The sequence below is a fragment of the Saprolegnia diclina genome (assembly GCF_000281045.1).
Source record: "Saprolegnia diclina VS20 unplaced genomic scaffold supercont1.23, whole genome shotgun sequence".
Lineage (NCBI taxonomy): Eukaryota > Oomycota > Saprolegniomycetes > Saprolegniales > Saprolegniaceae > Saprolegnia > Saprolegnia diclina.
The window spans coordinates 147562-174150 of NW_008246090.1; the positions used below are offsets into that span (position 1 = coordinate 147562).

Below are 26589 nucleotides of genomic sequence, written 5' to 3' on the forward strand. Positions count from 1 at the left end.
ATAGATAGATAGATAGATAGATAGATAGATAGATAGATAGATAGATAGATAGATAGATAGATAGATAGATAGATAGATAGATAGATAGATAGATAGAGCTGCATCAACACCCAGATCCAGCGGTCGATGGGGTAGGGTTGACAAATATCTCAAGCGGTTTCGACCGACGAAGCGGCGATGGCCACGTACAAGGGGCCGTTCGCGACGCCGCCCGTGCGCATTGGGCGTGAGGTGCGCCATACGACGGGCGGGCGACCGGCCACCGCGCGGCGCGCCGACCTCTCGTGGCTAGCACCTGCACGGCCGTTCTCTGCCGGTGCCACGTCATTGACGCCACCGCATGTGGTCCCGCAGCGCCCGGCGACTGCACGCTGCGAGTCGATGGAGGAGCGCATTTGCCGGCACTTGATGCCAGACAGCGTCACGGCTATCGCCGAGGCGGCCCTCCGCGAGGCGCACCACGTCAAGGACGTCGATCCGCTCTGCGGCAGCACGGTTGAGATTCGTCCGCTGCACGCGGTTTTGCCCCGAGGCACCCGCAACGCCGACTTTTACCGGGCGCGCGGTACACGATGACACACAGCCTTGACGCTGACGAGAAGATAGGGTACCAGCACCGCATGCAGGGCAACTTTGACCAAGCGATCGAGTACGATGATACTTTGATCGCACCATCCCGCATCGTGTCTCTACTCTAGCGACTACCACAGCGCGCTCAAGACGTCGCCGCGCGACTTCAAGACCCTCTTTAGCCTCGGCATTGCGGTGCGTCCAGCATGCCAACGCAAAATCGCTCGAAAAACGTAGTGTGAGCGGCTCGGGCGGCTGCAGGACGCACTCGCCGCGTACGCCAAAGCCGCGAGCGTCTCGCCCCGCAACCCGTATGTGCACTTCAACACTGGCATTTGCTACACGGTACAACGCAGTCGTGGTCTCTTCACTCTCTACTCGAATACTAAGGTCTCATAGCTCCGCGAAGAGTACAAGCGCGCGATCGAGAGCTTCTCGGTCGCGATCGAGCTCGATGTGACCAACGTCGCGTTCTACAAGGGCCGCGCGCTCGCCTACCGCAAGGCCGGGCAGTACACGGACGCGGCCAAGGACTATAGCACCATCAATTTTCTCTCGGTGCGTCCAAGCGTCGCGACTGCCTCTCACACCGACTGTAGAACGAGCAGACGGACGGCGCGGCGGAGAAGGACGAGGTGCGCATCGTCGGCGCGCCACGTGGAAGCTTGACTCGAATGTAGGCGCCCGAGCTCCAGTTATACCACGCCAAAGGCGGCATATCCTTTTTACACGAGCCAATATATATCTCAACAACACAGTTGAAGTGGGGACCGGCGACATTAGTACCGTGAATGCGCCATGTACTACTACGACGACAAACCCATTTTTACGCCGCGCCCGGCGCCAACGTTGATTGCGTCGACATTGCAGCAGAACGACCAGTCCATGTGCTACAAAGTTCGAGCCAAGTGCGATTTCGTAACCTAAGAAATGGCGCTAGATTGCGCGGATCCCGCCGCATCTGCGCACCGACGAAGACTTGCACGTGCTCATGGACAAGACGTGCGTGTTTCCCACGTGCCGCGGTCTCCCCCATGACGTACGATGATGACCGATGCACGTGAGATATCATTTCTGATAGCTGCACCAAAAGCTGTGCCGCGAGCTCGTGTCGGTGACCGTGTCGCCGCACACCGTGCTCTTTAAAGAAGGCGACAGCGGCCACGTGCTCTTCTTTCTGCTCCACGGCAAAGTCGAGCTCTTCAAGCTGCCCATGGTCAAGGTCGGTGACGAAACGACGACCAACCAAGTCGGCTCGATCGAGACGCAGCTCGCAGCGTTTGAGCCGAGTGCGCTGCACCGCGAAAGCACCTTCTTGGACACTGTGGATCGAATCCTCGAGGTGCCGGCGACACCACTCTACACACTGCACACCGGCAGCGAGTTTGGCAGCCATGGCCGCTTCCGCCAGCTCCCTCGGTATACAACAACCCTCATCCCATCATCATCAGCTTCGCGACAACGTGCCGTAGGGCGGTGAATGCGGTGGCCACGGACGCCTGCGAGCTGCTCATGCTACCGTGGTCGGTCCTTGATGCACTCGAACTGGCGCACGCCGAGATCGAGGTCCTCGTCCTCTTTGTTCGACGCACATTAACGACGACTCTATCGCAGTGCGCCAACGTGGCTGCGTTTCTTGGGAAGCTCCCGATCTTCAAGTACGTCTCGTCACCACAGCTGCGCATCTTGGCCGTCAAGGTACGACAGTCAAACTGTACGATATGGCACGCCATTGGATATCTTGCGGTAGACCAAATGGATCAAAGTCCCGAGCGCCACCGTACGTGCATCACCGACCTCTCCGACTGCAAACAGCAATTCTAGGTGGTTCAGGTCTCCGGACAGCACCACGAAGGTCTCCTCGTCGTCCGCAGTGGCACGTGCAAGCTTATGCGACACGACCTCCTCACGGCCACGGGGCGCCACCTCAGCAGCAGTCCTCGGCTCGCCTCCCATAGTAACAACAACACTGCGGGCCGACAAAGCAGCGGCAACCTCAAGCTCCTCCCGCTTTCCAAAGGCAGACGCACCGAGCAGCATGCGCGGCAGGCGTACCTTCACATGGAGCACGAAGACGACCCGCTGCACTTTGTGTATGCAAACAGCACGCTCTCTTCCCACGTGCTCTCGACCAACGACACGGCCGACGCCGTCGTGCACGCAGAGCTCCACGCCCGGGACTTTGTCGGCGAGCGCTCGTTTCTGAGCAACGAAGGCAATGAAAAGTCATTTGCAAAGTACGCGCTCGTCACGAGCTCGTACGCCGAGCTTCTCTTCGTCCGCAAGGTTTGTCCATCCGCATCCCCATCCTTCGACGACAACTTGTCCACAAAGTTGTCTGACTTGATGTCTAGGCCGATTTCTTCACCGAGACATCGTACGGCACACGGCAGCGCGTGCGCACCAACATTCAAAAGCTCAACGACGATGCGGCGGCCCGCGGCACGGCGGCCCACGACCCAAAAGACTGGGCGCGCTACAAGGCCAAGCTCGTCCAGCAGATTATTGTCGACAAGCGGCTCTCGCGTTAATTGCGTTTATGGAATGTTTGCGAGAGAACCTAAAAAGGCGGGGTGGCGCGGAGACTGTGGACGAGCGACGTGTACGCTGCCGTGTTGTCGGGCGTCAGAATGCCGTGGCGCAGGCCAAAGTCGATCAAGAGAAGGCAAATATCGGGCTTGAAGCTCTCGGGCGACGCCTCGACGAGCGCAAGCGCCTTCCGGATGGGCCAGAGCTCAAAGCGCTCGACCTCGTCGCCGTCGCTGCGTGGCACGAGCGACGATGGCAAGCATGCATCAAACACAAACTACAAGGCATGTCAGCATGACAGACCCAAGGGCAATGTCAACCATCGTGTTGTGCTTCAAGCCTTCTTTCTCCGAGTTGACGTACGAGATGACGCCAACGCTGTGCATGAGATGCGAAATGTCGTTTGCTGCAAACTTGGCTTCTTCGCTCGCCTCTTTGAGCATGTTGTCCCATGGCGAAATGTCCAGCGGAAGGCCGCCCCCGACGATCGAGTCCCATTTGCCAGGCCAAAGGGCGCGCGACGCATGGCGGAGACCCATCCAGACGCTCACGTCGTCGGGCCGCGGGCCGTGCCGGACGTACCCGTTGAGATGGCACCCGCACTGCGTGATCCCAAAGAATGCAGCCGCCGATCGGTCAACGCGGAAGACGACCTGGTCGGCCGCGTCCTTGGCGCCATAGTCTTCGTGCTTCCACTTTTCGCCAATGTCGCCAGTCGCTAAGAGCGCTCGCGCGACGTCCATCATGGCTAGCCGGCGGCTGTCAGTCAGAGGGCAGCACTGCTACTTGTGTACCTGTTGTGCGCGCGGCTTCGTGGGCCAAGCGCGGATGCAGTTGAATGCGGTCGGGCGTCACCTCGCTAAAGACATCGGGAAAGCGTTGAAGGGCCTAGCCACCGCCATGAGATGCCACGAGCAGGCCCAGGTGGTCGTACCGAGACGCGCTCCTTGGCCACGAGACCCACGGTGCGCTGGTCCACAACTAACGGCGCGTACGTCGCCGGCGCGAACCGGTTGTTGCGGCGCACGATGTCGACGAGTTGGAAGCACCGCATGTCCGGATGATGCAAAGTGGCATCCGGTGTCTCGGCCCGCGGGCTGGGGGACGGCGGGGCCATGGCGGTCGAATCTGAAAATGACAAGTCGACGTTGCTCAAGGCGCGCAACTGCGTCGGTGATAGTGATAGGACGTTCTCGGCTTTCGTGCAGCAAGCTTGACGGTATGCTCACGATCATCCCACACGATTTCCGTGTCGTGCACGCTACGGTGCGAAATGGTGTAGAATGATATACAGCAGGAATTGGTGTGCACATGCTGCACTAGCTCACACCATTTTATGCCGCGGCATTGCATCATCGCGCAATAGTGTGTGTTTTAAATTTATGTACACTATTTTAATGTTTCTTTTCGCACGAAAATAGAGTACCAATGCAAAGCCAACAAGCATGGGTCAATAAAACCCATGCAACAAGGCAGACGGAGCTGGCGGACAGACGCGTTCGATCGATCGCGTCGGACTACGTATACCAAGCTCAAGGTGCCAACTACATGTGATACTACTGAACTGCCCACTGGCAAGAACACTTTTGAGGCCTCGGGAAAGACACGGTCCAGCATCTCTACCTCCGCATCAGCTTGCCCAGTGTTGGGTTGCATCATGGGGTTGCATGGTCGCTCATTCGTTCGGTGCTGGCTCGTCGTCGTTCGATGTCACAGCGGCGGAGGATGTAATTTCTTAGGAGCGCTCCCTTCGTCTACTGTACACTGCGATATCTCATGGCGTAAAGTACGAAAAGTCCATCGTGGGCGGCGGCACGTCCAAGCGCGTGAGCGACGCCGAGATTTGCCCACGGTGGTGCGTTGCGTGGTTGACCGCATGCAGAATGAGGTACCCGGCTTCTTTCTCCTTCAAGACGCCGTCCGTCGCACGATACGCCACGCGCGCATCGCTCGCCGGCACGGTATCCACGTGCGCCACGAGCCGCTTCGCTTGGCCGACGAGCTCGGCCGCAATGGCATCGCGGCCCGGCACAAACTCTTCCCAGTAGGTGGACGGTGCATTCGGCGCCGCATACAGCTCGTTGTCTGGGCGGTTCCAGAACGGCGCGAGGCGCGGATCTTCGGGCGCGTCGGGTTGGAGCCGGCTATAGAGGAGCTTGTCGGCGAGCAAAATGTGGTTCAGCGTGCCGTGGATCGAGCGAAAGGGCAGGCCGCAATGCCCATGGTACACGGCGTCGTCGAGCGTAGCGACGCTCGCGAGGAGACGCTCGGTCGCCCACACGTTGTAGCGCACAAACGTGCGCAGGAGGTGCATCGTTCGGTGCCAGCAAAGGGCAACTTCAGCGAATCCGCACTTAAGCGCTTCTTCGAACTTCGCTCTCGCAATCCGTGCAAGGCCCTCGTGTCCAGCTCTCGTGTCCATGCCAGCGAGCCATATTCGACAGCATCAGGCCGCAATGGCCGTGCGACCATCCACGTCTTCTTCGTGTCCCACGCCAAATATTCCAATCTTCCAAACTCCCAACCTTCCAACGCAGGCGTTGGACTCGGTGCTTTGGATTTTGTGATTTTCACATTTCGCACACGCGTGCGACGCAATATCCGGATACTCACGTGTGTATCCGTACAATATTCGCCGCGTGTCGCAGCGTATGGGTCCGACAGGGTGCAATAAAATGGCCACGCGACTTGTGTACTTGGGGTTTGTATGCGTTGTATAACGTGGACGTGGATAATAAAAAAAGATAATATTTCACGCCTGCGACTAATATTCGAGCCGGTAGCGTCGTCACTCAGCAATATTCACGGTCGCAGGGACACCATGGCGCTGACCAACACGTGCTCCAAGGTCATCTTGGTGCTGCTCAACCTCGCCTTCATTGCCGCCGGCGCCGTCTTCATCTACTATGGCCTCAACGTCAAGAACAATGGCTGGACCGACATCTTCCAGGGCAACGTCTCCAAAGGCGGGCTGGACACGGGCGTCATTGCGTTCGGCGCCGTCGTCATTGCCATTGCGCTCTTTGGCTTCCTCGGCGCGCTCTGCCGCAACAAGTGCCTTCTCGTCTTGTACTCGATATTTGTCTTTCTCGCGATGGCCATCTTCATCCTCCTTGCGGTCCTCTTCTTTCTGAGCGCGAGCACGGCCAACAAGTGGGCGGGCGAAGCGTACCCCGCCGACGCCGAGAACGAGCCGGACCTCGCGATTGGCTTTGACAAGGTGTACTGCTACGCGCAGGCCGCGAACCTCTGCATGACGTCGTCGGCGACGGCGGCCATCAATGCGTTTTACCCGTCGGGCGCGGCGGCGATCCTCTCGGTGGCCTCGCTCATCAAGGTCAACGTCTCGGAGCCCACGGGCATCAACGGCTTTTGCAACAGCGTCGACAAGCAGCTCGCGGCCGTCTCGATCCCGAACGTCAAGATGCCGTCGGAGTACACGGAGGTGTGCAAGACGTGCAAGGAAGTCGCGTCCAAGTACGAAGCGTACAAGTCGATCTTTGAGTGGACGAACGAGCAGTGCCCGCTCTCGGTGACGTCGGCCGCGTGGTGCGGCCAGTTCCTCCTCAGCAAGAAGGAGGGCGATGCGTACAACGGCGCGCCGTACAAGGACTGCCGCCCCAAGATTTTGGATCTTTGGAAGTCGCTGTCCAACAAGGTTGCGATCGGCTCGACCATCCTCGCGGTCGTCTCGCTCATCCTGCTCTTCATGGCCTGCTCGGCGGGCCGGTCGGACGAAGGTGGCTACTACCACGACTCGGTCTAAGCCCTTTTGTTATAATCTAATTGCTCAAATATCAAAACGCCCATTTTTCACTTGCACCACCATACATACATTCATGACATTCGCGGTATTTACGGTCTTCTACTACTTCAACGAGGACGACCGGGACCGAGGATCCGAGCAGCGAGCTCGGGCGACGCCTCGTGCTCGCGGCAGCTTGCCGTGCACTCGACGAGGAGCGTCTGTGCGAGCAATAGGAGCACGTGCGCGCATGCTGGCGAGTCGGCCGTCGCCACCAGCTGCATCACATCCCGCAAAATCGTCCCCAGTAGACCGGGGCAGGCCACCCAGAGCCAGTGCCAAGCCGCCAGCCGACCATCGGCGACGAGGCTCTGAAGGACGCAGACGCGGCGAAGGTTGTCGTCGGCATCAAACCCGCGTGGCGAGAGTGTGAGGATGAGAGCGTGGACGGTTGACGCGAGGACGCTTGGATCCCGGCCCTCGCACGCCCCAAGAAGCGACCACAGCGCCAGCAGCAGAAGGTCGGCGTCGTCGACGGCACGAGTGTTGCACAGCGCCCGTTGGATCTCTGTGAGCATGAACTGGATGTGGCTGGACGAGCACGCAGTGAGGAGTGCGGTCACTGCGTCACTCGTTGCAGGGAGCATGGCTGGCCCCGAGGCTCGGACGTAGCCAGCGCCTGGAGCCGACAACGCAAATGTGCGCCAGCGGTCCGTGCGCCGCGTCAAGTCGGAACACAGAGGCAACGCCGCTCGCAGCAACTCTTGGAGCGGCGCGCTGAACGTCAAGTGCTTGTCGACGATCGCGCTCGACACGTACTTGGTCGCAATCAGATGCTGTTGCAGCGCAATGTAGGTCGACGGGTCGCGCACCGAGTGCACTTTGAACCACGTGGCTGCGTACTCGTCCTTTAGAAATGACGAAGGGTCCGGCCAGCGCGCGACGAGCTCGTCGGCAAGCGCAGCACCATCGTTGCGGCCACTCGGGATCGAAGCGAGGTAGCGACGCAGGTCCGAGTCCTCACTCGCACAAAGGACATGCGCAGGCTGCAAATTAGGGCATGCAGCCAAGAGGCGCATGTGCAGAGCGTGGATCTTGATGGCGACCGCGCGGTCTCGCTCTGCGTGCTTGGCTGCATTGCAGGCGGCGACGAGCGGTGTGAGAGTGCCATGCGGTGCGTCGACGAGCTGCGTCAGTTGAAGCACGTGCATGACCCAGCCACGCACCCCCGACGCATTGCCCACGCCATCGTCTTCTTGTTGCAGCAAGTTCGCAAGCATGTTCAAGGCCTCTCGCGGCCATATTGCGGCAAATTGCTGGACGGCCGATGTCAGTCGATCGACGAGCGGCGCCAGCGGAATGTGCTTGAGCAGCGCGCGGGCAATGCACTCGCCGTGTGCTACCTTGGCATCCGTATCGAGATCCTCTGCGGTACGTAGCAGCGCCTGCCACGTGGCAGCGCCATCGGCAGGACTCGTGAGGACATCGCGCACGGCGGCGGCGGCTCTGCGGTCCATGGGTGCGGAATATACGCAACGGCCATTGGCTCGCTGGGTTTTATCCGGACGCTTTTTCAGCCAATCGCAATCGAAATGGCGAATGGTTGGCGGAAATGTTGCTCGTCTCGAATTAGATCCGCTTTTGACTATGGCCAAGAAGGGGAAGCAGCAGCAAGCCGATGCGAAGAAGAAGGGCGGCAACGCCAGCGCATGGAAGAAGGTCGACATGACCGAGTACGAGCTGGAAGGCTTCGCCGATGGCGGCGCCTTTGAGCTGGAAGAGCTCACGGGTACGAACACGACGACATGCCAGACGACACGGTGCTCATGCAGCCGTGCGTAGAGTACACGATTGAAGAAGACGAGTTTGGTGGCAAGACGCTCAAGTACGCTGCACCCTACGAACCTCGAGTGATGCTCATATGCTTCCTGTAGGGCGGCGTCGGGCAACGCTACCAAGAAGGCCAAGCAGCAGCAGACGCAAAAGCAGCTGACGCAACAAAAGCAGCAGACGCAGCCCAAGGTAGCCGACAGCGACAACCAAGAGAGCGCTGCGACGTCGCCGGCGGCTGTCGTGGATGCCGAAGGCAAGAAGCGCAAGAAGAAGAAGCGTACCAAGAAGAACAAGGGGGCGGCGATCTCGGACGCAGGGGCCAAGGCCGACGACGCGACCGAGGACCAAGACGACGTCGTTGCGATCGATGCAGCCAACGACGACGATGCGAACGACGACGACGACGACGCTGCTGTCGCGGAAGACGTTGCCGACGAAGAAGAGATCTCGACCGAGCCCTTTCCCGAGTGGGCCAAGTACAAGCTCCACCCGACGATCAACCAAGCGCTTCGTCGCGTCAACTTTACGGGCCCGACCGAGATCCAGGCCAAGACGTTGCATCCGGCTGTGATCGAGCACCGCGATGTGGTCGGTGCGGCGCCGACAGGCTCCGGCAAGACGCTCGCGTTCGGTCTCCCGGTGCTGCACCACCTGCTGTCGCACCCGGAGCAAGAGAAGAAGTGCCGCGCGCTCATTCTGACGCCGACGCGCGAACTGGCGATGCAGATCACGGAGCACCTCATGAAGATCGTGCCCAACAAGCGCCAGATCGGTATTGTGACCTTGGTCGGTGGCATGGCGGTCCAGAAGCAGATCCGCCAGCTCTCGTATGCGCCCGAGATTGTCGTCGCGACGCCCGGTCGTCTCTGGGAAGTCATGGAGACCGCCGAAAGCCAGCACTTTGCGGCTCTGAACCGCGACTTGCAGTTTCTCATTGTCGACGAAGCGGATCGCATGCTCCAACCCGGGAGCTTCCCGCAGCTTCAAAAGATTTTTGAGAAAATCAACTCCAACACGGCCAAGCCGGTCAAAGGCAAGGTCCTCGACGACATGGACGACGACGAGGACGACGACGAGGACGTGCCCATGGAGGCGGCCGAGACATCGGTCGTGATGCTCGATGACATTCTCAAGCAGCACGCAGCGGCCAAGGCCGCCAAGCCCGAGGCCCCCAAGGCACCCACCTTTGTGCGGCAGACGTTCCTCTTCTCGGCGACCATGACGCTCAAGAACGCCGGCCGGTACCAAACCAAGCGCATGAAGAACCCGACTGCACTCACGGTGCTCGAGAGCATCATGCGCCGCGTGGGTCTCCGCGGCAAGCCCGCGGTCGTCGACCTCAGCGTGGCGGCGGCGACGAATGCGACGACTGACGAAAGCGCGCCGACGAGCAAGAAGCCCAAGGGCACGTCGGAGGTGACGCTGCCGGCCGGCCTCGAACTCTCGCAAATCGAGACGCTCGACGAACACCGCAACGACTGCCTCTACTACTTTTTGACGCAGGTAGGATCGTCTTCACCTATCTCGGTTGTCTCATGCGATAGGACAATATTAGTACCCGGGGCGCACGATTGTCTTTCTCAACGCGATTGCCGGTGTACGTCGCGTCGCTGGCATTTTGAGCCTTCTCAAGCTCCCGGTCTTTGCGCTCCACGCCGAGATGCAGCAAAAGCAGCGCCTCAAGAAGCTCGAGGGCTTCCGCGCCAACCCCAAGGGCATTCTGATCGCCACCGATGTCGCTGCGCGCGGTCTCGATATCCCGAGCGTCGAGTACGTGGTGCACTACCACATCCCGCGCTCGGCCGAGACGTTCGTCCACCGCAGTGGTCGTACGGCCCGTGCGGCCAAGGAAGGTCTCAGTGTCTCGATGGTCGCACCGATCGACGCGGTACGTTTCACAAAAATTTCAACCTTTCAAAGTATCAAGAGGCTCATGGACGATGTGTAGAAATACCACGCGCAGATCTGCAGCGTCCTCCACCGTCCGTCGGGCTTTTCGTCGTTCCCGATCGACCACAAGTTCCTGCCGGTCATCAAGGAGCGTGTGAAGCTCGCCGAACAGATTTACGCTGAAGAGAACCAAGAGAGCAAGTCGAAGTCGGAAGCGTCGTGGTTCTCGCAGATGGCCGAAGCCGCCGACTTGCCGCTCGACGACGACCTCCTTGCGCAAATGCACGTCGAGGGCGGCTCAGATGTGCGCGGCGCCAAAGCGAACCTGAACCGCCTTCTCCAAGAACCATTGCGCCCGATTGGTGCCAAGCGCAAGTTCCGCATGCTCCACGAAGAGATGAAGGGCAACCTCTTGACCGCCGACGGCGAGTACCGGTCACGCGACGCGACAGCGGACCTCATGAAGAAGTCCAAGAAGCACTCGCTCAAGCGCTTCCGGAAGAGATAATTCGTATAACTTAAAGATCCTTGGCCTCCTCAAAACTACATGGCGTTTGCTCGGCCGAGAATATAAGAACTGGGGCCGCCGCTGTGTCCACAATCACAGTGTATTGGGTCCTTGACTCAAACACGCTCCAACTGCCCGACTCGCGACGCCGCGGCCAACGCGTGGTATGCTCCGGAAGAGGCCTACTGTGCGCGCGACGGCAGAGCGTACTGCACGTCGTTACTTCTGCGGCAGACACGCGTTCAACCTGGCATCGTCGACAACAAGATGGACGTGCTCCGGATCCAGGCGCTGGGCCACCGAGCGATCGATCGATGTCGCGTGCGATGGCTGCCGTCACGTGTGGCAGCGCCGGACGCCACTTCATTCAGCCTTTGGCGACTGGATCCACGAGCATTCTCCGCTGACCAAGCCCCACGCTGTTCCCCTACCTGCTAGCGTATCTGAGCCAATTCACAAAGCCAAGCTGCCTGCGCCTTTGCTACGCAGAGCTATTCGGTGGTTGCTTGTTCAAGCAGCTACTGGGCTCCCTGTGCTGGCCTTCTTCATCTATTGGCTTTTGCTTTCTCAGCGACAAGATCGACGAAGAGGACCAGCTGATGAACGAACGCGCGGCCGTCACAACCCAAGGGGAAAGACTCGAATTACCACGTTGAGTAGTTTACTAGATAGTGCGCTCGGAGGACAGACCATCCATTCATTGCACACGTGGACGACGTGGGTTCTCGCGGGATTATATCAAAGTGATTTTGGTGTTGAAATGAGTTATGCAGTTATACCGATATGGCGGACTTGATCATGCGCTCGTGGAGCGTGCCCGATGTGTCTAGCGAGGAGTCGTGATGCGAGGGACGAGGTAGCGCGCGCACCAAGCGTCGTCTCGAAGCGCGTTGAGCGGCTCGTCACGCGAATATCAAGTGAAGTTTGCACTTTGGGACCCAACGAAAGGCCCACAGCTGTCCAATTCGAGGGCGACTTTGGTGGTACGCTACCATACGTGGCAACAATCCATTCGCTCTACGTCTTCTCCGAGCTTAGACGTCGCTTGATTAGAAACCGGTGGCAGTCAGCCCGGCCAATCTTGCTGACACTGCTCGCTGAACGCAAGCCAAAGCAACTTGTTCGCCTTGGCCGAACGCAGCCTCTTCCTGAGGGACCATCGACGAGGCCTCGAGGAGTCAGTGGTGTTAATTTGCATCCCTACGGTACCGGTACGTATAGCAGGTAAAACCTTCTACGTAGCAGGAACTGCTGGGTTCAGATCTGGATCTGCGCTTCAACAATCTGGGTGCAATCTTGCAGAGTGATGGTGCGTCGGATGATATTCTGGCAGAACCCAATTCCATTTCCACGCGAAACAGCGGTTGTCGATGGCGTCGGACGACGAGACGCGACTGCCGATCCTCGAGAAGCTCACGAGCGACGCAGAGGCCCACGCGCGCTCGACGACGCGCGTCCGGCGCAGCTTCACGAGCCTCGTTGCGATCGTGCTCGTCAGCGCGGTTCTCGCCTTTGGCTGGTCGCTGCCCGCCAAGCCCGACCCGCCGCTGCAGGACGCGCGCCATGACTTTTCCGGCGACTTGCGCTCGCGCTGCGAGACCAACACCCTGCTCCAGCCACTCGACCACTTTGGCGCGTCGGCCAACGCGGCGTCGTTCGAGCAGCGGTACTTGACCTGCAGTGAGTTTTTCGATGCGACGAACGGTCCGATCTTCTTCTACACGGGCGGCAACGCCAACGTCGAGGTCTTCCTCAACACAACCGGCGCCATGTGGGAAGCCGCGCCGGTCGCCAACGCGCTCCTCGTCTTTGCCGAGCACCGGTTCTTTGGCACGTCGATCCCATCCTCGTCATCGTCCACCCATGCGCTGGACCACCTCTCGACGGCGCAGGCGCTCGCCGACTATGCGAACGTAATCACAGCGCTTCTCGCTCGTTTTGGCCATCGCCCGGTCGTCGCGTTTGGCGGCGGCTACGGCGGCCTCCTCGCGACGTGGCTGCGGCTTAAGTTCCCGCACCTCGTGATCGGCGCGGTCGCAAGCTCGGCGCCACTTCTCGCGTTTGAAGCGAATGTCGACGCCACCGCATTTGCGCGGACCGTCACGTACGTGGCAAGTCCCGTGGCCGGTGCGCACCCCAACTGCATCCCCAATGTCCGCGCGCTGTGGCCTCAGCTCACGGCAGCGGCACATTCTTCAAGCGGTCGCACACAGCTCGCCGCTGCGTTCCGCCTCTGCCCCGGCATTAGTCCTTCGTCCAGTTCTCTTGTTGCTTGGATCACGACAGCGTTCGAAGCCTTGGCCGTCCACAACCACCCGTTCCCGACGGCAGGTCTGCCGGGCCATCCGATGCGCGCCGCCTGCGCGCATTTGGCCCACGACTACTATGCTGGCCGCTCCGATCTCGAGCTCTACGCTGCCGTGCGGGACGCAGTCGGTGTCTACTACAATGCATCGGGCGACGTGCCATGCTTTGACCTTGGCAACGACCACGGCGAGCGACGTCAAAATGTGTTCAAGTACCTCAAGTGCACCGAACTCTACACCCCGCGCGATTATGCTGGCGGCGACGACGACATGTTCCCACCGCAGCGCCACAACGAGACCACAGACGCCATGCGGTGCCTGCAGACTTGGGGCGTCGATTTGCGCCCGTTCTACGCGCACACCATGTACGGCGGGCGTGCCGGGCTCGAAGCGGCGACCAATCTCGTGTTAACCAACGGCGACCTGGACCCGTGGAGCAACAGCGGCATACTCCAGTCGCTCTCGCAGTCGGTCGTCGCCGTGCGCATTCCAAAGGGCGCGCACCAGTCCGACTTGTATTTTCATGACGCGACCGACTCGGACGACCTCGCGTCGGCGCGTGCAGTCGTGCGAGCCCACGTCCAGCACTGGCTCACGACCTTTTCCAAGCACTAGAAGAAACAATTGTCCTATACAATGTCCACAAGTTGTCTTATTTGGTGGTGGAAAGAAATAAAGGCGTGCACTCAGGCGTGGTTGACATGCATCGTGAGCTGCACGGGCTTGAGCGAGACGCCCGAGAGCTTGGGGTTGGTGTTGGCCTCCGGAGCCAACGCAAAGGAAAACTGGGTGAGGAGCGTCGCAACAACGACTTGGAGCTCGGCGGTGGCAAAGCGCATGCCAATGCAGTTCTTGGCGCCGGCGCTGAACGGCATGTAGAAGAACGTGTTGCCGCGACCGCCGCGCAGTCCCTTGTCCGCAAGATAGACGTCCGAGTCGTCGAGAAACCGGTCTACACGGAATAGTGTCATGGCACGTGTGGACCGTAACGAATACCGGGCAAAAACTCGGTCGGACGGCTCCAGTACAGCGGGTTGCGGTGCATGACGCCCGTGTTGGCCACAATGGTCGTGCCCTAAAACAGAATATGAGCATTTTCTGGATCCAGAGATCGATATGGACCTTGGGCACAAAAATGGGTTTGCCCGACTCGAGCGGAATATGGTCGTCCGCGTCGGCAATGCGACTCGCGAGCGTCGTGATCGTCGGAAAGATGCGAAGCGTCTCGTGGATGACGGCGCTGATGTACTTGAGGTCCCCGAGCGCTGCGTACGAGATGGACCCGTAAGCCTTCTGCACCGCGCGGGCTTCGGCACGCGCCTTGGCCTCGGCCTCGGGGTGCTGCGCTAGAAGCGTAAACACCCAAGCGAGCGTCGTGCTCGTCGTCTGTTGCATTCGACATGAAAAATGTACTGCGAACGAGGTTGGCAGTGGATACCTCGTGTCCGGCAAGGAGGAAGGTGAGGACGTGGACACGGGCTTCTGCGGCCGAGACCTTGTGATCGGTCTGCGTGCTCTCATCTAGCATGAGGTCCAAAAGGTCGGTCGCAATATCCCTCGGATGGGCGAGCTTCTTAGCAATGACGTCGTCGACGACCTTGAAGAGGATGGCTTTGGCGCGCTTCATCTTGACCAGGCGTGGCAGCGGGTAGTGCTTGAAGCCCGGGAGGATGAGCGACCCAACAAAGTACGCCAAGCTCGGCGTGTTGTTCATCATGTGGTAAGCTTCGAGTGTCGTCGAGTTGCTGCCGGCGAGCGACTCGAAATTGTAGCCAAACGCCGAGACGCCAATCACGTCCAGTGTCAGCTTGGTAAAGACTATCAGCAAAATGAGTTGGCGAATCACCAAAAATGGTGAAACGGTACGGTCGTGCATGTCGACGGACGCGCCAGACGCAACCACCGTGTCAAGGTGACGCATGAGGTGCGCCGTGTGGTGCTGGAAGACGTCGACAAAGGTCTTGACCTTGGCGTAACCGAAATGCGGCATCAAGAGCTTGCGCATGCCCGTGTGCACGTCGCCTTCGGAGCTCAAGAGCCCGTCGCCGCCCGTGAGGTTCTATGGTATCAACTTGATACAATTGCATCCAAAACGCCAAGTGGCACATACGCTGAGGAAGCGCCGCGCCGTCGGGTCCCGCGGGTACGTGTCACCGTGGGTAAGAAACACGTGCTTGAGGGCTTCGGGGTCTGTGAGGAGAATCTAGTCGTCGATATCTTTAGTCGATGCACCATCACATGCCAGTCGATGGTATACCCGATGCGAAAGAAATGCGCGGTAGTGCACCGCACCGCCGTACTGCAGCGTCCACTTGAGGCCTGGCTCGGGGTAATGGCCGTTGGCCCACTTGGTATCGATGATTTCCTTGCTAATGACTAGATCAAGATGGCATTCTGCAAGATAGAAGCGTACAGGTTGCCGAAGATGATGTGGCTGGCGGCAGGACCCGGGATCGCCCGAAGCGGGCTCCATGCCGGCGCGAGAACGAAGAAGTAGAGAAAGGCGAGGCCGAGCCCAAGAGCCAAGAGGCCACAGACGAGCGCGAGATCCATGCTGTTGCAAAAAACAAAGTGAGCAGCAGCAGGATCGAAGCAGAGATCTTGCGTTGTCTCGTGCCAAGTTCGCGCAACATGATTGCAGAGCACGCCAAAGGACTCAACTTGACCTTCGATTGACACATGATTACGAACGATACTGGACACCACCATATGAGTGGCCATCGCATTGACCAGCATTCCCGCTTGGTGGTGAAGGAGGAATGCATGTCCAAAGACACCTTGCCACGAGATTTCAGGACACGATGAAGCGGGAGCAACAGTAAATTCAATAGGATCCAAGGACCCCACAAAGAAACATTGAAAAGCCCCGGGTCGATGTTTCTCATTTTTTGGAGAGCTGACATTCGAGAGACGGGGAAACTATGGAGCAGACCAGAGACATCGCCCCCTCTACAATATTTAAAGGAAACATCAAACGAGGCCGCAATGTCGCGTCGATGCAAAATGCAAGGTTAGCTCAAACAGCTAAGAGTTTGGACAGAGGCATTTATCGTGGGTGTAGTGTCGGCGCTGCTTGAGTTCGAATTGATCAGCCGTCACAACGCGCCTGTTGAGATACCATATTTTGGGCATCGTGGGCGTTGGCCGCGGGGTGTGACACCAGTGCAGCAGCCGAGTTCGCGAGTGCCCACAGCGCTTTTCGCATGTCGATTTAGACGCTTCCCGTCAAATCGGGTTCTCGCAATGAACGCCCTCGGTAGGATGCAGCTAGCAGAGTTGATCTCGTGCTGGCTATCACTCGGCGGGAGGGGCCCCGTAAGACGGATCACACAGTACGTAGCTCAAAAGAGCAACGCACACGCATACAAGCGCAGCGCTGCGACGAATACAAAACCTTTGCACCCCTTTTTGCCCATCGCGAACATTGGAAGGGGCATACTTGAGCGAGGCGGGATAAACAGGTATTGTGGGCCCTCGAATGGACCTCGTTCCGGGCAGCTAACGACACTGCGGTCTCGCATGACATTCTCCTCTAAGCTCCGGCAGGCTCGAGGCTCCTCGCACAGTCTTTCCAAGATACGGGGGTTTCCTAGCAGAGCCAATGAGCGCTCGCTTCGGAAATAGTGTACAAGCCGAAGCGGCGCCTGCTAAAAAGGCGGGTCCGTTTCCAAGACTTGCATTTTCGGTCAAGCGACCAAGATGGGGTGCGCGAACTCGTCGACGCTTCAGGACACGGCGCAGTTTGACAACATTGCAGCGGTCGAGGCGCCGACGTCCTCGGACGGCAAGGTGAGCCTCGCGATGCGCGAGAAGCGCGATGCGCAGCGCCGCGGCGACATCTTTGCCGAGAGCATCCAGTTTGACGACGAGTACCAACCAAATACGGTGCCAAAACCCGAGGAAACTGCGTCGCTGATCAAGGACGCCTTGTCTCGGAACGCGCTCATGTCGATCATCAGCGCCATGGACATGGACGTCATGGCCGGCTTCATGGTGCGCATGCACTTCCAGAAGGACGACACGGTCATTCGCGAAGGCGATTCGGGCGACTTCTTCTACGTCGTCGAGAGCGGTGTGTTTGACATTTCCGTTGGAGGCGAAGTCGTCATGACGGTCCGGTCCGGCGGCAGCTTCGGCGAGCTCGCCTTGCTCTACAACTGCCCGCGCTCGGCGACCATCACGACCGTGGAAGCCGGTGATCTCTGGGCGCTCGACCGCGTGACGTTTCGCTGGATCGTCGCGCGCAACGCCGAGGACCAGCTCGACGAGTGTAAAAAATTCTTGCGCCACGTTCCGCTGCTCCAGGTGCCCCACTTTGTGTCAACTTGATACTAATGATGAGAACTCATTTCTGCTTGTAGGAGCTCACGGACAACCAAATGAGCCAGCTCTCCAACGGTGCGTACAATTTGTCTATCACGTTGCTGACGTGAAACTAGTCGTACAACTATTGCATTTCAAGAAGGGCGAGCGGATCATCACCAAAGGCGAGAAGGGCAACGTCTTGTACATCATCAAGTCGGGCACCGGTGCGTTATGGACAACTTGTCCAACATGCATCGATGGGAAATCATGTCATGTCGCTAGTGGTCTGCAGCGATGCCGGCGATGGCAACACGATGGAAAGTGTTCGCATTTCTGTACGTCCTCGAGTCCTCACTCGCAATCGCCAATGGTGTGTCGTAGGACGGCGAGTACTTTGGCGAGCGCGCTCTCATGACGCACGAGCCGCGGGCGGCCAATGTCACGGCCGAGACCGACGTTGTGGGTGCGGCGTTTGTCTTTTTGTGAAAAACACGTAAAAATCCAAAATTCCACTAGCGCTGGCGCTCGATCGGCAGGCGTTTGACGAGATCCTGGGGTCGCTTCGCGAAGTCATCGATCGCAACATGAGCATGCGGTATACGACAATAATGTCTTCGATCCACGGACCAATCAAATCCCTTCACTAGCGTCATTCAATCGGTGCCCATTCTCAAGTCACTGACGCCGTCCAAGCGCGCGATGCTTTTTGCCGCACTCACAACCGAGACCTTTGCGGACGGCACGTCCGTCATTACCGAAGGCGAGCCCGGCACCAAGTTCTACATCATCAAGAACGGCCACGCGATCGTGTCCAAGGCCAACGGTACTGCATTGCTAGCCGACATTAGGAAAAACCTTAGTTTTCCCTCCATTTGACAAGGCAACAACACGGCCGTCGAGATCGCAAAGCTCTCGGTCGGCGACTACTTTGGCGAAATGGCGCTGCTCAACGACGAGCCGCGCAAGGCCAACGTGACTGCGGGCGGCCTACTAGAGTGTTTTGTGCTCGAGCGCGCCAAGGTACTGGATTTTGAAACGGCGCGACATCCACACCAGCTCTCAATGGTCTAGTTTGTCGAGCTCCTTGGGCCACTGCAAGACATCTTGAACAAAGAGGCGGACGACCGCAAGGCCGAGCTCACGGCGCGCGACCGGGTCGAGTTTGCCGACCTCGAGATCCTTCGCACGCTTGGCACGGGCACGTTTGGCCGCGTCAAGCTCGTGCGCCACAAGGGCACGGGCATGGCGTACGCTATGAAGGTGCTCCAGAAAAGCCAAGTCGTTGCGTACAAGCAGCAGCTCAATATTCTCAACGAAAAGAACCTCCTCGCCACCGTACGTCACATGCATTACATGAGGGTCTAACCACTTGGATAGTGCAACCACCCGTTCATTCTCAAGCTCTACCAAACGTTCAAGGACGAGCAATGCCTCTACTTGCTCCTAGAGGTAGACATCAACTTTGCGTGAGCGGCGTCATCACCCGCGTGTAGTTTGTGCAAGGCGGCGAGCTCTTTGCCTACTTGCACTGCAATGAGCGACCGACGGGACGCATTCCAAATGACCATGCTCGCTTTTACGCGTCGCACGTCGTGCTCGCGTTGGAGTACCTCCACGACCGCATGATCATCTACCGCGACCTCAAACCCGAGAACCTCCTCATTGACGAAGAAGGCTACATCAAGGTTGGACAACTTGTCTTTTGGCTTGCAGACAACTCACACGAGACTAGGTGGTCGACTTTGGCTTTGCCAAGATCTGCCAAGACCGTACGTACACGCTGTGCGGTACGCCCGAGTACCTCGCGCCCGAGCTCGTGCTCGGTAAAGGCCACAACAAGGTTCGTCGCCTTCGTTCGTACCTTTGCGATTACGATACCATGTAGGGTGTCGACTACTGGGCGTACGGCGTGCTCATCTACGAAATGTGCGTCGGCGCATCGCCCTTCTGTGGTACGACGTGGCAATGAGTTGAGCCAAAGTTGACACATTTTCTAGGCAACAATCCGTCGGACCAAGTCCAGATTTGCCGCAACATCCTCAAGGAACCGCTGCGGTTTCCATCGTGGGTCTCGGGCGCGTGCAAAGACCTCGTGTCCAAGCTCCTCGACCGCGATGTCTCGAAGCGGCTTGGCTGCAACCACGGCGGCACACATGCGATTCGGACGCACCCTTGGTTCCACGGACTCGAGTGGGAAAAAATTATCAAAAAGAAGGAGCCCGCGCCGTGGCTGCCAACGCTCGCCGACCCGCTCGACGCGTCCAAGTTTGCGGTCGTCGAAGAGTGGGACGAGGTGGCGTCGTACGAGAACGATGGGTCCAACTGGGACAAAGACTTTTAGGCGTCGCCGTCTTCTGTGGGTGCGTCACCCTACACACACGAACGATAATGAAGCTGCATGTTGTCGATATAAGCAAATATGTTCTCGCGACACAGGCGCGGCCCGGCGAGCGAATGAAGAAGAAGGAGATTGCTAGTCTCTACGTACGCGAAGTCTTTGTGTAATTATGAAGATAACGCGAAACACGTTCATATATATATGTCCTCGCCGCTCGGTTCCATGGGCACAGCGGGAAAGGACGAAACCGTCTCTGACGTGGCACCGCGCACTCGTCGGAAGCGTATCCGGCATTTATCCGTATCCGGATGTAGCGCGATTGGTCATCGTGATTTAGATTTCAGAGAGCGCGGTCGAATGCGGTACCTCCGGTCCAAGCACATCCGCAAGGCGCTGCGCCAGTTCCAGTTCCTCTGCGGCATCAAGCCGCCGTACAAGGTGCTCCTCGATGGCAACTTCATCGCCATGTGCATCAAGATGAACGTCGACATTGCGAGTCGCGTGCCCAAGTTCCTTCAGACTGACAAGTGCCACTTCTTCGTCACGTCGGCTGCGATCGCCGAGCTCTCGCTGCTCAGCAGCAGCGACAAGGACATGCTCGCGGCGTATACGCTCGCCAAGACCTTCCAGACTGTCGATGGCAACTCCAACAAGAGCGTGACAGAGGCCATGCTGAGCGCGGTCGGCGACCGCAACGACCGCAAGTACATTGTGGCCACGCAGGAAACCGAGCTGCGTAGCGCGCTGCGCCGCGTGCCCGGCGTGCCGCTCATCTACCTCAACCGCTCGGTGCTTGTCTTTGAAGACATGTCGGATGCGACGCTCAAGATCTCGCGCAAGGACGACCACGCGAAAATGACCAAGCTCAACCCGGACGAGGCCTCGAAACTCGAGGCCGTGCGCGCCGAGTCGGGCATCACGGCCCACATCGACGACGGCTCCAAGCCGCGAGCACTGAAGAAGGCGAAGGCGCCCAACCCGCTCTCGATGAAGAAGAGCACCAAGAAGAAAGTTCGCGCCAAGAAGACCAAGTCGGCTTAATCGAGGCGTCCTCCCGTCCATTGCTTTTTTATATATCAGATTTCAGCGATCGTATTCCATCGTAGCTACACAATCAATGTGCGGAGGTGCGAGATGAGCAAGTCGACTTCCTCGACCGTGTTGTAGTGGGCCATCGAGACGCGGACCGCGCCACCGTGCTTGGCCATGCCGAGCGGCTCGACGAGGTGGACGGCGTAAAAGTGGCCAAACCGCACACCAATGTTGACGCGGTCCATGTGCGCGACAATGGACGGTGACGCGACGCCGTCGACGAGGAAGCTGATCGTGGCAATGCGTTCACGGTAGAGATGATCAACGGGCGATGTCATGGCGACCTCCGAGAGACCGAGCACCTTGACCTTGGGCTGCGACCGAAGGTACGAAAGGAGGCGCTCCGAGAGGTACCGCTCGTGCATGTCAAAGCGGTCAAACGCGTGCTGCATCAGGGCGCGGTTCGAGGCGCCGCTGGGCGCGCCGAGGAGCTTGCCCATGGCCTGAAAGTACTCTGGGATCGCGCTGCAGCCATGCGAGAGCTCGAAGTTGACGTTGCCGGGCTGGAGCTTGTACGGAAGGTCGTCGGCCGCAATGAACTCGTGGTTGAGACTCGAGAGCGAGATGAGAAAGTCGCGGTGGCCCCACATGACGGCGTAGTGCGGGCCAAAGACCTTGTAAAAGCTAAAGACGTAAATGTCGGCGCCGCTCGCTTGCACGTCGACAAGGCGATGCGGCGCGTACGCAACGGCGTCCACCGAGAGACGGCCGCCGACAGCATGAACGCGGTCCGCGACAGCCTTCACGGGGTTGACCGTACCGAGGATGTTGGACGCATGCGTCATTGCGACCCATTTCGTCTTGGCCGTCAAGAGTGCGTCAAGCTGCGCAAGCTCGAGGTGCATGCTCGCCGGGTTGATCTCCCAGACTTTGATGACCGCACCGGCCTTGGCGAGACGCTTCCACGCGCCGACGTTGGCTTCGTGCTCCGAGTTGGTCAAGATGATCTCGTCGCCTTCGCGGATGCTCGGGAGCAGCGCTTGGATGAAGAGGAACACAAGGCTCGTGGTCGAGCTGCCCATGATGACCTCCTCGTCGTTGGGCGCATTGATAAACTCGGCGACGGCCTTGCGCGCGGTCAGAACGCGCGCGTTGGCGGCCTTGGCGGTCGCGTACGTCCCGCCGATCTGGACACTTGTCGACGTGAGGTACTCGTACACCTTGTCGGCCACGCGCTTGAGGACTTGGCCGCCGCCGGCGTTGTCAAAGAAGACACTCTGGTTGGGCACGTTGAACGACGGGAACTCGGCGCGGACAGCCGCCATCTCGGTCGCCGTCAGCGGGCGCATCGGAGGTGTTGTGGTCATCGTCGTTGTCGGCGGTGAAATGGCAAATGAGTACTGATTGGCAACTTCGATCCTGCGCTTCGATGTGGATGGCGCTCGAATATAATAAAATTGCATACAATGCACAAGTACACAAACGCGGCGACAAAAGATCGGGCAATCGAAGTTGCAAGCAACTACGAGGATGCTGTGGTTGAAGTTGGGGCGGGCGTCAGGGAACACGGCCGACGATGAGCACCTTCTGCCCACAGAGCGCGTACGGAGGACATTGCGCACAGACTCCAACCATGACGATATCGTCCATCCTCATAGCAGAACAAACATTAGGCTAGCAAGAAGCGTCGCTTCAACTCCACAAGGTCAGCCCAGTGGTAGCGACCTGTCTAGACAACTCGCATGGTCAATGTTCAGTAGCTATGTCCCTGGGCATCCGCTCGACGCACGCAGCGACGTATGGTCTCCTGCAGCACGTATACGTATACAATCGTAAAGAATGTTATTTCATTTCGAGCACCTGAGCTTGGCCACGTCGTCCCATCGAGCTGCACCAAGGAAAGATTCAAGCGCAATGGGATGCAGAGGTCGGCATGCCATTGTCAATGGCCTAGCGACAGCTCTGGCGACCTTTGGCATCTTGGCGCCGAAATCATCACGTCAGATCGCCAGCGTTTAACCGGACGCACCGTGTAACCTCCAAGGAGCGAAGCGTCGGAGCGTCGGATAAGCATGGTGGCGCAAGGTACGAGGCTGCGCTCACTCTCGACGACGAACATGCTCGACTAGGCTCGGGCAGCTCGGTCTTTGATGGCCTTCTCGTTGTGCTCTACATTTTCCTTGGTGTCTTTTGCTTCATGCTCCTACTGGGGTTCTACTTTTGCTACAAGAATGCCCGCGCTGACGCCGAGCTGGACGGTACAACTCCCTGCATTGCATGATCCACTAAGATCTTCTTGTGCGACCAGAACTCCAAGGCTACCGTGAAGTTGAAGGTACGAGCCCTGTCTCCATCAGTCTTCGCAACGACGCATAGATCCGCCATGCCTCAATGCGACGCGCGACACTGTGTGCTCGCGAGGCCAAGGTTGGCAGCGGCGCCTCGCTAGCAGTCTCTAATGCGTGGTAGGCATTCATTGCGACAAGATCGACACCAAGGTCGCTCTCCGAGTCATCGCCTCGACTGCGCCAGCGCTGCCATCGCAAACGAGCTTCTCGATAACCAAGTCGCATGCTGCGGTCGCTCCAGCACCAGTAGCAGCTCAAACCACGACGCTTTGAGCGCTTCCCCATCGTGTTCCTTGGTCGTTTGCTCACGTTATACAAATGTGTTGTGGGTCTATGTCTAACTAGATTCAACAAGAGATGAATATCAGCGTACATCCATCCTAAAAATCGTCTCTAGCTTCCTTTGAGGACCAAGGAAGATCACAGCAAGCGATCGCCGTGCTTCATGAAGCGTGCCACCTGTGGCCAATGAAAAGCGTCTATTGTTGTCAACTTCAAGTTGCTACGACCAGTATGGTACCTCCTGGCTCGGCGCTGTTGGACCACGATTCTTACTTGTGGCAAGGGGCACAACAAGGACAAAGTGGCTGGCTCACTGGGCAATGGGCGTCGGACACGATGATAAAGTATCAAGCTATCGAGCCGATGGCACTTGGCTGCGTAATCACGCCGTGATTGGTCGCGTTTTTCTTCTTTTTAGCCAATGATAGCTCGAATAAATAGACGTCTCTTCCAACCATTTGCAAATCACGCCCAGGAGAATGGAAGCGAAGCAAGAGTCGACGACGGTCCCGGCCGGCGCGCAGGCCGCGGTGCTCGTCAAGTCGGAGCGCCTGGACAATGGCGACTACAGCCAGGTGAAGGGGTACGTGCCCATGCCCGCGATGTAGGCCATTGGCTCATGCTCATGACGCAGCTACGACTTCAACCAAGGTGTCGACTATGCCAAACTCATGGAGAGCTACCGCTACATGGGCTTCCAGGCGACGAACCTCGGCAAAGCCGTCGAAGAGATCAACCGCATGGTAGGATGATGCATCTCGCTCGCTCCTCGCCCTCATTGCGCACGTGCAGCGGTCGTGGCGCCTGAGCGACGAGCCCATCGACGAGAACGACGACGATGCGCTCAAAGACCCGACCGTGCGCGCGAACTTCAAGTGCAAGATCTTCCTCGGGTACACGTCCAACTTGATTTCGAGCGGGCTTCGCGAGACGCTGCGGTTTCTCGCCCAGCACAAGATGGTACTTTCGATATCCCTGTTCGCGCGTCTCAAGTGCACGCGGGGTAGGTGGATGTGATTGTCGCGACCGCCGGTGGCATTGAAGAAGACTTTATCAAGTGTCTGGCGCCCACATACATTGGTGACTTTGCGCTCAAGGGCGCGGACCTCCGCACGCGTGGCATCAACCGCATCGGGAACCTCCTCGTGCCCAACGACAATTACTGCAAGTTTGAAGACTGGCTCAACCCGATCCTCGACACGATGCTCGAAGAGCAAAAGACGCTCGTACGTGCATCTCGTGATGGACAACTTGTCTAAGAAGCACATTGGACAGGGCACTGTGTGGTCGCCGTCGACGATGATCCACCGACTCGGGAAGGAAATCAACAACGAAGACTCGGTCTATTACTGGTGCTACAAGGTACGCACGTTGCTTTAAAGACGGGGTATGGCATCTGGGCTAGAACAACATTCCGGTGTTTTGCCCGGCGCTCACGGACGGCTCGATCGGCGACATGATCTACTTTCATTCGTACCGCAACGAAGGCCTCGTCCTCGACATCGTCAGCGACATTCGCCGCATGAACGACCATGCGATCCGCGCGAAAAAGACGGGCGTCGTCATCCTCGGCGGTGGCGTCGTCAAGCACCACATCCTCAACGCCAACCTCATGCGCAACGGCGCCGACTTTGGTGTCTTTGTCAACACTGGCCAAGAGTACGACGGCAGCGACGCTGGTGCCCGCCCTGATGAAGCCATCTCGTGGGGCAAGCTCCGCTTGAACGCCAACCCTGTCAAGGTACAAACCCATTTTCCAAAATCCGAGCCAACGCGTTCTAGGTGTACGCGGAAGCCACGCTCGTCTTTCCGCTGCTCGTGGCCGAGACATTTGCCAAGGACTTTGCGCCGACAAGCAAATAACGCATTCTGGCGTCCATAGAAACACAGAGACATCGACACTACATAATGGTGCTGTGTGGCACGGGGAGGGACATGGTGTGTCGGAGCTCGGGGTGTGCCAACGTCGCTGTGACCGCCGACGCCTGACGAGGTCGCGCGTCCTTGGTGTCGTCCATCGTGAGGAGACTGCGCAGCTTGGGCCGCGTCTCGGCATTGTCACAGCGAATGCCTGCGTCCTAGTTAGACACTACTCGGGACAAGGTGCGTACCGACACCGCGCGAGCAAATCGTATCCGCTTGATGGATCATCTCTCCATGTTCGTCTACACTGGTCAAAAGCACCTCCAATGAAGTGGTCTCGCATAATACCTGTGATTTCAATGTAGGATGCGCTGGCCGTGTCTACTTGAGCCATGAGATCCGCATGCAGGAGTAGGTATTACCTTGGAGGCTCTCGCGGTACATGGACCAGAGCAGGTACAGGATCGCGAGGACAATGACGCCAATCGCGCCAAAGAGAACGTAAATGATGTCGCGAACGAGGCTCGAACCCGAGCTAAAGACGTCGGCGGCTTCGAGACCGCGCAAGACCCCCATGAAAGGCCGCACGTTGGCTGTTGCCGTCTGAAACGGCGCCACTCAAACCGGTTCACTTTCTCACAAACAAATCCACCCTCAAAAGAGCAGAGTGAACTGACTATATATACTTGTAGCGTGCAAACTCGGATTTAACGAATTCTTCAAGCGCATTGAGTTTAGATTGTGTTCTCCGAGAAAATGGGAAATCGAGTATTCGACTTGGTTGATCACGAGGATGGCGCGTCGATCTTGCCGAGAAGATGGTCGACAACGTCGCCAATAGCAGTTGAAAGGAGAGCGTACGGCGCCAACATGCAGACACGGGGCAACACACCGCGAAAGAACGCACGGCCACCTTCTGCTTTGTGGATCTGGCGCGCAGCGTCCCAGAACCCTTTGTACTGAAGGGCCAAGGGCTGCTGAGCCATGGGTACTGTCGAGAGCGTTTGCGTCTGGAGTCGCGTGCGAATCACATCCATCGG

At 58.3% G+C, this 26589-nt stretch overlaps 14 protein-coding genes across 15 annotated transcripts; 8 read left to right on the forward strand and 6 right to left on the reverse strand.

Moving 5' to 3' along the window:
• Positions 1-157: 157 nt before the first annotated feature.
• On the forward strand, positions 158-3115 carry SDRG_07806 (hypothetical protein). The gene is made up of 12 exons (XM_008613662.1): positions 158-565; positions 607-649; positions 699-765; positions 808-915; positions 970-1128; positions 1170-1205; positions 1511-1609; positions 1652-1989; positions 2043-2268; positions 2321-2350; positions 2395-2856; positions 2925-3115. The coding sequence occupies exons 1-12, from the start codon at positions 178-180 to the stop codon at positions 3099-3101; spliced, it is 2133 nt and encodes a 710-aa protein (XP_008611884.1). The 5' UTR covers positions 158-177; the 3' UTR covers positions 3102-3115.
• A 15-nt stretch (positions 3116-3130) lies between these two features.
• Positions 3131-4216, reverse strand: SDRG_07807 (hypothetical protein; the record flags this gene model as incomplete). The annotated part of the gene is made up of 4 exons (XM_008613663.1): positions 3131-3376; positions 3420-3847; positions 3894-3987; positions 4034-4216. 4 exons carry the CDS (start codon positions 4214-4216, stop codon positions 3131-3133), a joined length of 951 nt encoding a protein of 316 aa, XP_008611885.1.
• Positions 4217-4753: 537 nt separating this feature from the next.
• SDRG_07808 (hypothetical protein) lies at positions 4754-5593 on the reverse strand. The gene has a single exon (XM_008613664.1). It carries the CDS (start codon positions 5519-5521, stop codon positions 4874-4876), a length of 648 nt encoding a protein of 215 aa, XP_008611886.1. The 5' UTR covers positions 5522-5593; the 3' UTR covers positions 4754-4873.
• A 290-nt stretch (positions 5594-5883) lies between these two features.
• SDRG_07809 (hypothetical protein) lies at positions 5884-6921 on the forward strand. Its single transcript, XM_008613665.1, has one exon. It carries the CDS (start codon positions 5921-5923, stop codon positions 6863-6865), a length of 945 nt encoding a protein of 314 aa, XP_008611887.1. The 5' UTR covers positions 5884-5920; the 3' UTR covers positions 6866-6921.
• Positions 6903-8361, reverse strand: SDRG_07810 (hypothetical protein; the record flags this gene model as incomplete). Its single annotated transcript, XM_008613666.1, has 1 exon — positions 6903-8361. The coding sequence occupies one exon, from the start codon at positions 8359-8361 to the stop codon at positions 6973-6975; it is 1389 nt and encodes a 462-aa protein (XP_008611888.1). The 3' UTR covers positions 6903-6972.
• Positions 8362-8480: 119 nt separating this feature from the next.
• Positions 8481-11110, forward strand: SDRG_07811 (hypothetical protein). Its single transcript, XM_008613667.1, has 5 exons — positions 8481-8633; positions 8687-8729; positions 8779-10180; positions 10233-10565; positions 10626-11110. The coding sequence occupies exons 1-5, from the start codon at positions 8492-8494 to the stop codon at positions 11073-11075; spliced, it is 2370 nt and encodes a 789-aa protein (XP_008611889.1). The 5' UTR covers positions 8481-8491; the 3' UTR covers positions 11076-11110.
• A 1311-nt stretch (positions 11111-12421) lies between these two features.
• On the forward strand, positions 12422-14065 carry SDRG_07812 (hypothetical protein). The gene has a single exon (XM_008613668.1). It carries the CDS (start codon positions 12446-12448, stop codon positions 13994-13996), a length of 1551 nt encoding a protein of 516 aa, XP_008611890.1. The 5' UTR covers positions 12422-12445; the 3' UTR covers positions 13997-14065.
• A 2-nt stretch (positions 14066-14067) lies between these two features.
• On the reverse strand, positions 14068-15934 carry SDRG_07813 (hypothetical protein; the record flags this gene model as incomplete). The annotated part of the gene is made up of 8 exons (XM_008613669.1): positions 14068-14333; positions 14378-14456; positions 14504-14767; positions 14820-15199; positions 15248-15440; positions 15492-15584; positions 15639-15750; positions 15795-15934. The coding sequence occupies 8 exons, from the start codon at positions 15932-15934 to the stop codon at positions 14068-14070; spliced, it is 1527 nt and encodes a 508-aa protein (XP_008611891.1).
• A 1146-nt stretch (positions 15935-17080) lies between these two features.
• Positions 17081-20090, forward strand: SDRG_07814. 2 transcript variants are annotated; one of them, XM_008613670.1, is made up of 9 exons: positions 17081-17686; positions 18362-18509; positions 18567-18706; positions 18758-19021; positions 19064-19135; positions 19180-19371; positions 19419-19526; positions 19572-19635; positions 19684-20090. In XM_008613670.1, exons 1-9 carry the CDS (start codon positions 17081-17083, stop codon positions 20025-20027), a joined length of 1938 nt encoding a protein of 645 aa, XP_008611892.1. In that variant the 3' UTR covers positions 20028-20090. The 2 variants fall into 2 exon arrangements, with proteins under 2 accessions (XP_008611892.1, XP_008611893.1); XM_008613671.1 differs by lacking the exon at positions 17081-17686 and adding an exon at positions 18252-18281 and having other exon boundaries at positions 18334-18509; positions 19684-20027.
• Positions 20091-20362: 272 nt separating this feature from the next.
• On the forward strand, positions 20363-21761 carry SDRG_07815 (hypothetical protein). The gene is made up of 3 exons (XM_008613672.1): positions 20363-21318; positions 21372-21466; positions 21512-21761. Exon 1 carries the CDS (start codon positions 20382-20384, stop codon positions 21063-21065), a length of 684 nt encoding a protein of 227 aa, XP_008611894.1. The 5' UTR covers positions 20363-20381; the 3' UTR covers positions 21066-21318; positions 21372-21466; positions 21512-21761.
• On the reverse strand, positions 21131-22423 carry SDRG_07816 (cysteine desulfurase; the record flags this gene model as incomplete). The annotated part of the gene is made up of 1 exon (XM_008613673.1): positions 21131-22423. One exon carries the CDS (start codon positions 22421-22423, stop codon positions 21131-21133), a length of 1293 nt encoding a protein of 430 aa, XP_008611895.1.
• A 634-nt stretch (positions 22424-23057) lies between these two features.
• Positions 23058-23789, forward strand: SDRG_07817 (hypothetical protein). The gene is made up of 5 exons (XM_008613674.1): positions 23058-23141; positions 23186-23314; positions 23365-23391; positions 23433-23483; positions 23526-23789. The coding sequence occupies exons 1-5, from the start codon at positions 23129-23131 to the stop codon at positions 23675-23677; spliced, it is 372 nt and encodes a 123-aa protein (XP_008611896.1). The 5' UTR covers positions 23058-23128; the 3' UTR covers positions 23678-23789.
• Positions 23790-24158: 369 nt separating this feature from the next.
• Positions 24159-25592, forward strand: SDRG_07818 (deoxyhypusine synthase). The gene is made up of 7 exons (XM_008613675.1): positions 24159-24269; positions 24321-24429; positions 24479-24646; positions 24694-24912; positions 24962-25048; positions 25092-25427; positions 25469-25592. Exons 1-7 carry the CDS (start codon positions 24166-24168, stop codon positions 25547-25549), a joined length of 1104 nt encoding a protein of 367 aa, XP_008611897.1. The 5' UTR covers positions 24159-24165; the 3' UTR covers positions 25550-25592.
• On the reverse strand, positions 25588-26125 carry SDRG_07819 (hypothetical protein; the record flags this gene model as incomplete). Its single annotated transcript, XM_008613676.1, has 4 exons — positions 25588-25757; positions 25798-25851; positions 25898-25930; positions 25972-26125. 4 exons carry the CDS (start codon positions 26123-26125, stop codon positions 25588-25590), a joined length of 411 nt encoding a protein of 136 aa, XP_008611898.1.
• Positions 26126-26589: the final 464 nt, after the last annotated feature.

Bases quoted from the DNA above. Each gene is read 5' to 3' on its own strand.
- SDRG_07818 (XM_008613675.1), top strand. From the start codon at position 24,166: ATGGAAGCGAAGCAAGAGTCGACGACGGTCCCGGCCGGCGCGCAGGCC. The intron at 24,430-24,478 runs GTAGGATGATGC...GCGCACGTGCAG, and splicing joins TCGAAGAGATCAACCGCATG to CGGTCGTGGCGCCTGAGCGA. The intron at 25,049-25,091 runs GTACGCACGTTG...CATCTGGGCTAG, and splicing joins TCTATTACTGGTGCTACAAG to AACAACATTCCGGTGTTTTG.
- SDRG_07815 (XM_008613672.1), top strand. From the start codon at position 20,382: ATGCGGTACCTCCGGTCCAAGCACATCCGCAAGGCGCTGCGCCAGTTC.
- SDRG_07811 (XM_008613667.1), top strand. From the start codon at position 8,492: ATGGCCAAGAAGGGGAAGCAGCAGCAAGCCGATGCGAAGAAGAAGGGC. The intron at 8,730-8,778 runs GTACGCTGCACC...TGCTTCCTGTAG, and splicing joins TTTGGTGGCAAGACGCTCAA to GGCGGCGTCGGGCAACGCTA. The intron at 10,181-10,232 runs GTAGGATCGTCT...GGACAATATTAG, and splicing joins TCTACTACTTTTTGACGCAG to TACCCGGGGCGCACGATTGT.
- SDRG_07808 (XM_008613664.1), bottom strand. From the start codon at position 5,521: ATGGACACGAGAGCTGGACACGAGGGCCTTGCACGGATTGCGAGAGCG.
- SDRG_07812 (XM_008613668.1), top strand. From the start codon at position 12,446: ATGGCGTCGGACGACGAGACGCGACTGCCGATCCTCGAGAAGCTCACG.
- SDRG_07817 (XM_008613674.1), top strand. The intron at 23,392-23,432 runs GTACGAGCCCTG...AACGACGCATAG, and splicing joins AGGCTACCGTGAAGTTGAAG to ATCCGCCATGCCTCAATGCG. The intron at 23,484-23,525 runs GTTGGCAGCGGC...AATGCGTGGTAG, and splicing joins TGTGTGCTCGCGAGGCCAAG to GCATTCATTGCGACAAGATC.
- SDRG_07814 (XM_008613670.1), top strand. From the start codon at position 17,081: ATGGGGTGCGCGAACTCGTCGACGCTTCAGGACACGGCGCAGTTTGAC. The intron at 19,022-19,063 runs GTACGTCACATG...CCACTTGGATAG, and splicing joins AAAAGAACCTCCTCGCCACC to TGCAACCACCCGTTCATTCT. The intron at 19,372-19,418 runs GTTGGACAACTT...ACACGAGACTAG, and splicing joins ACGAAGAAGGCTACATCAAG to GTGGTCGACTTTGGCTTTGC.
- SDRG_07806 (XM_008613662.1), top strand. From the start codon at position 178: ATGGCCACGTACAAGGGGCCGTTCGCGACGCCGCCCGTGCGCATTGGG. The intron at 916-969 runs GTACAACGCAGT...AAGGTCTCATAG, and splicing joins ACACTGGCATTTGCTACACG to CTCCGCGAAGAGTACAAGCG. The intron at 1,129-1,169 runs GTGCGTCCAAGC...CACCGACTGTAG, and splicing joins GCACCATCAATTTTCTCTCG to AACGAGCAGACGGACGGCGC.
- SDRG_07809 (XM_008613665.1), top strand. From the start codon at position 5,921: ATGGCGCTGACCAACACGTGCTCCAAGGTCATCTTGGTGCTGCTCAAC.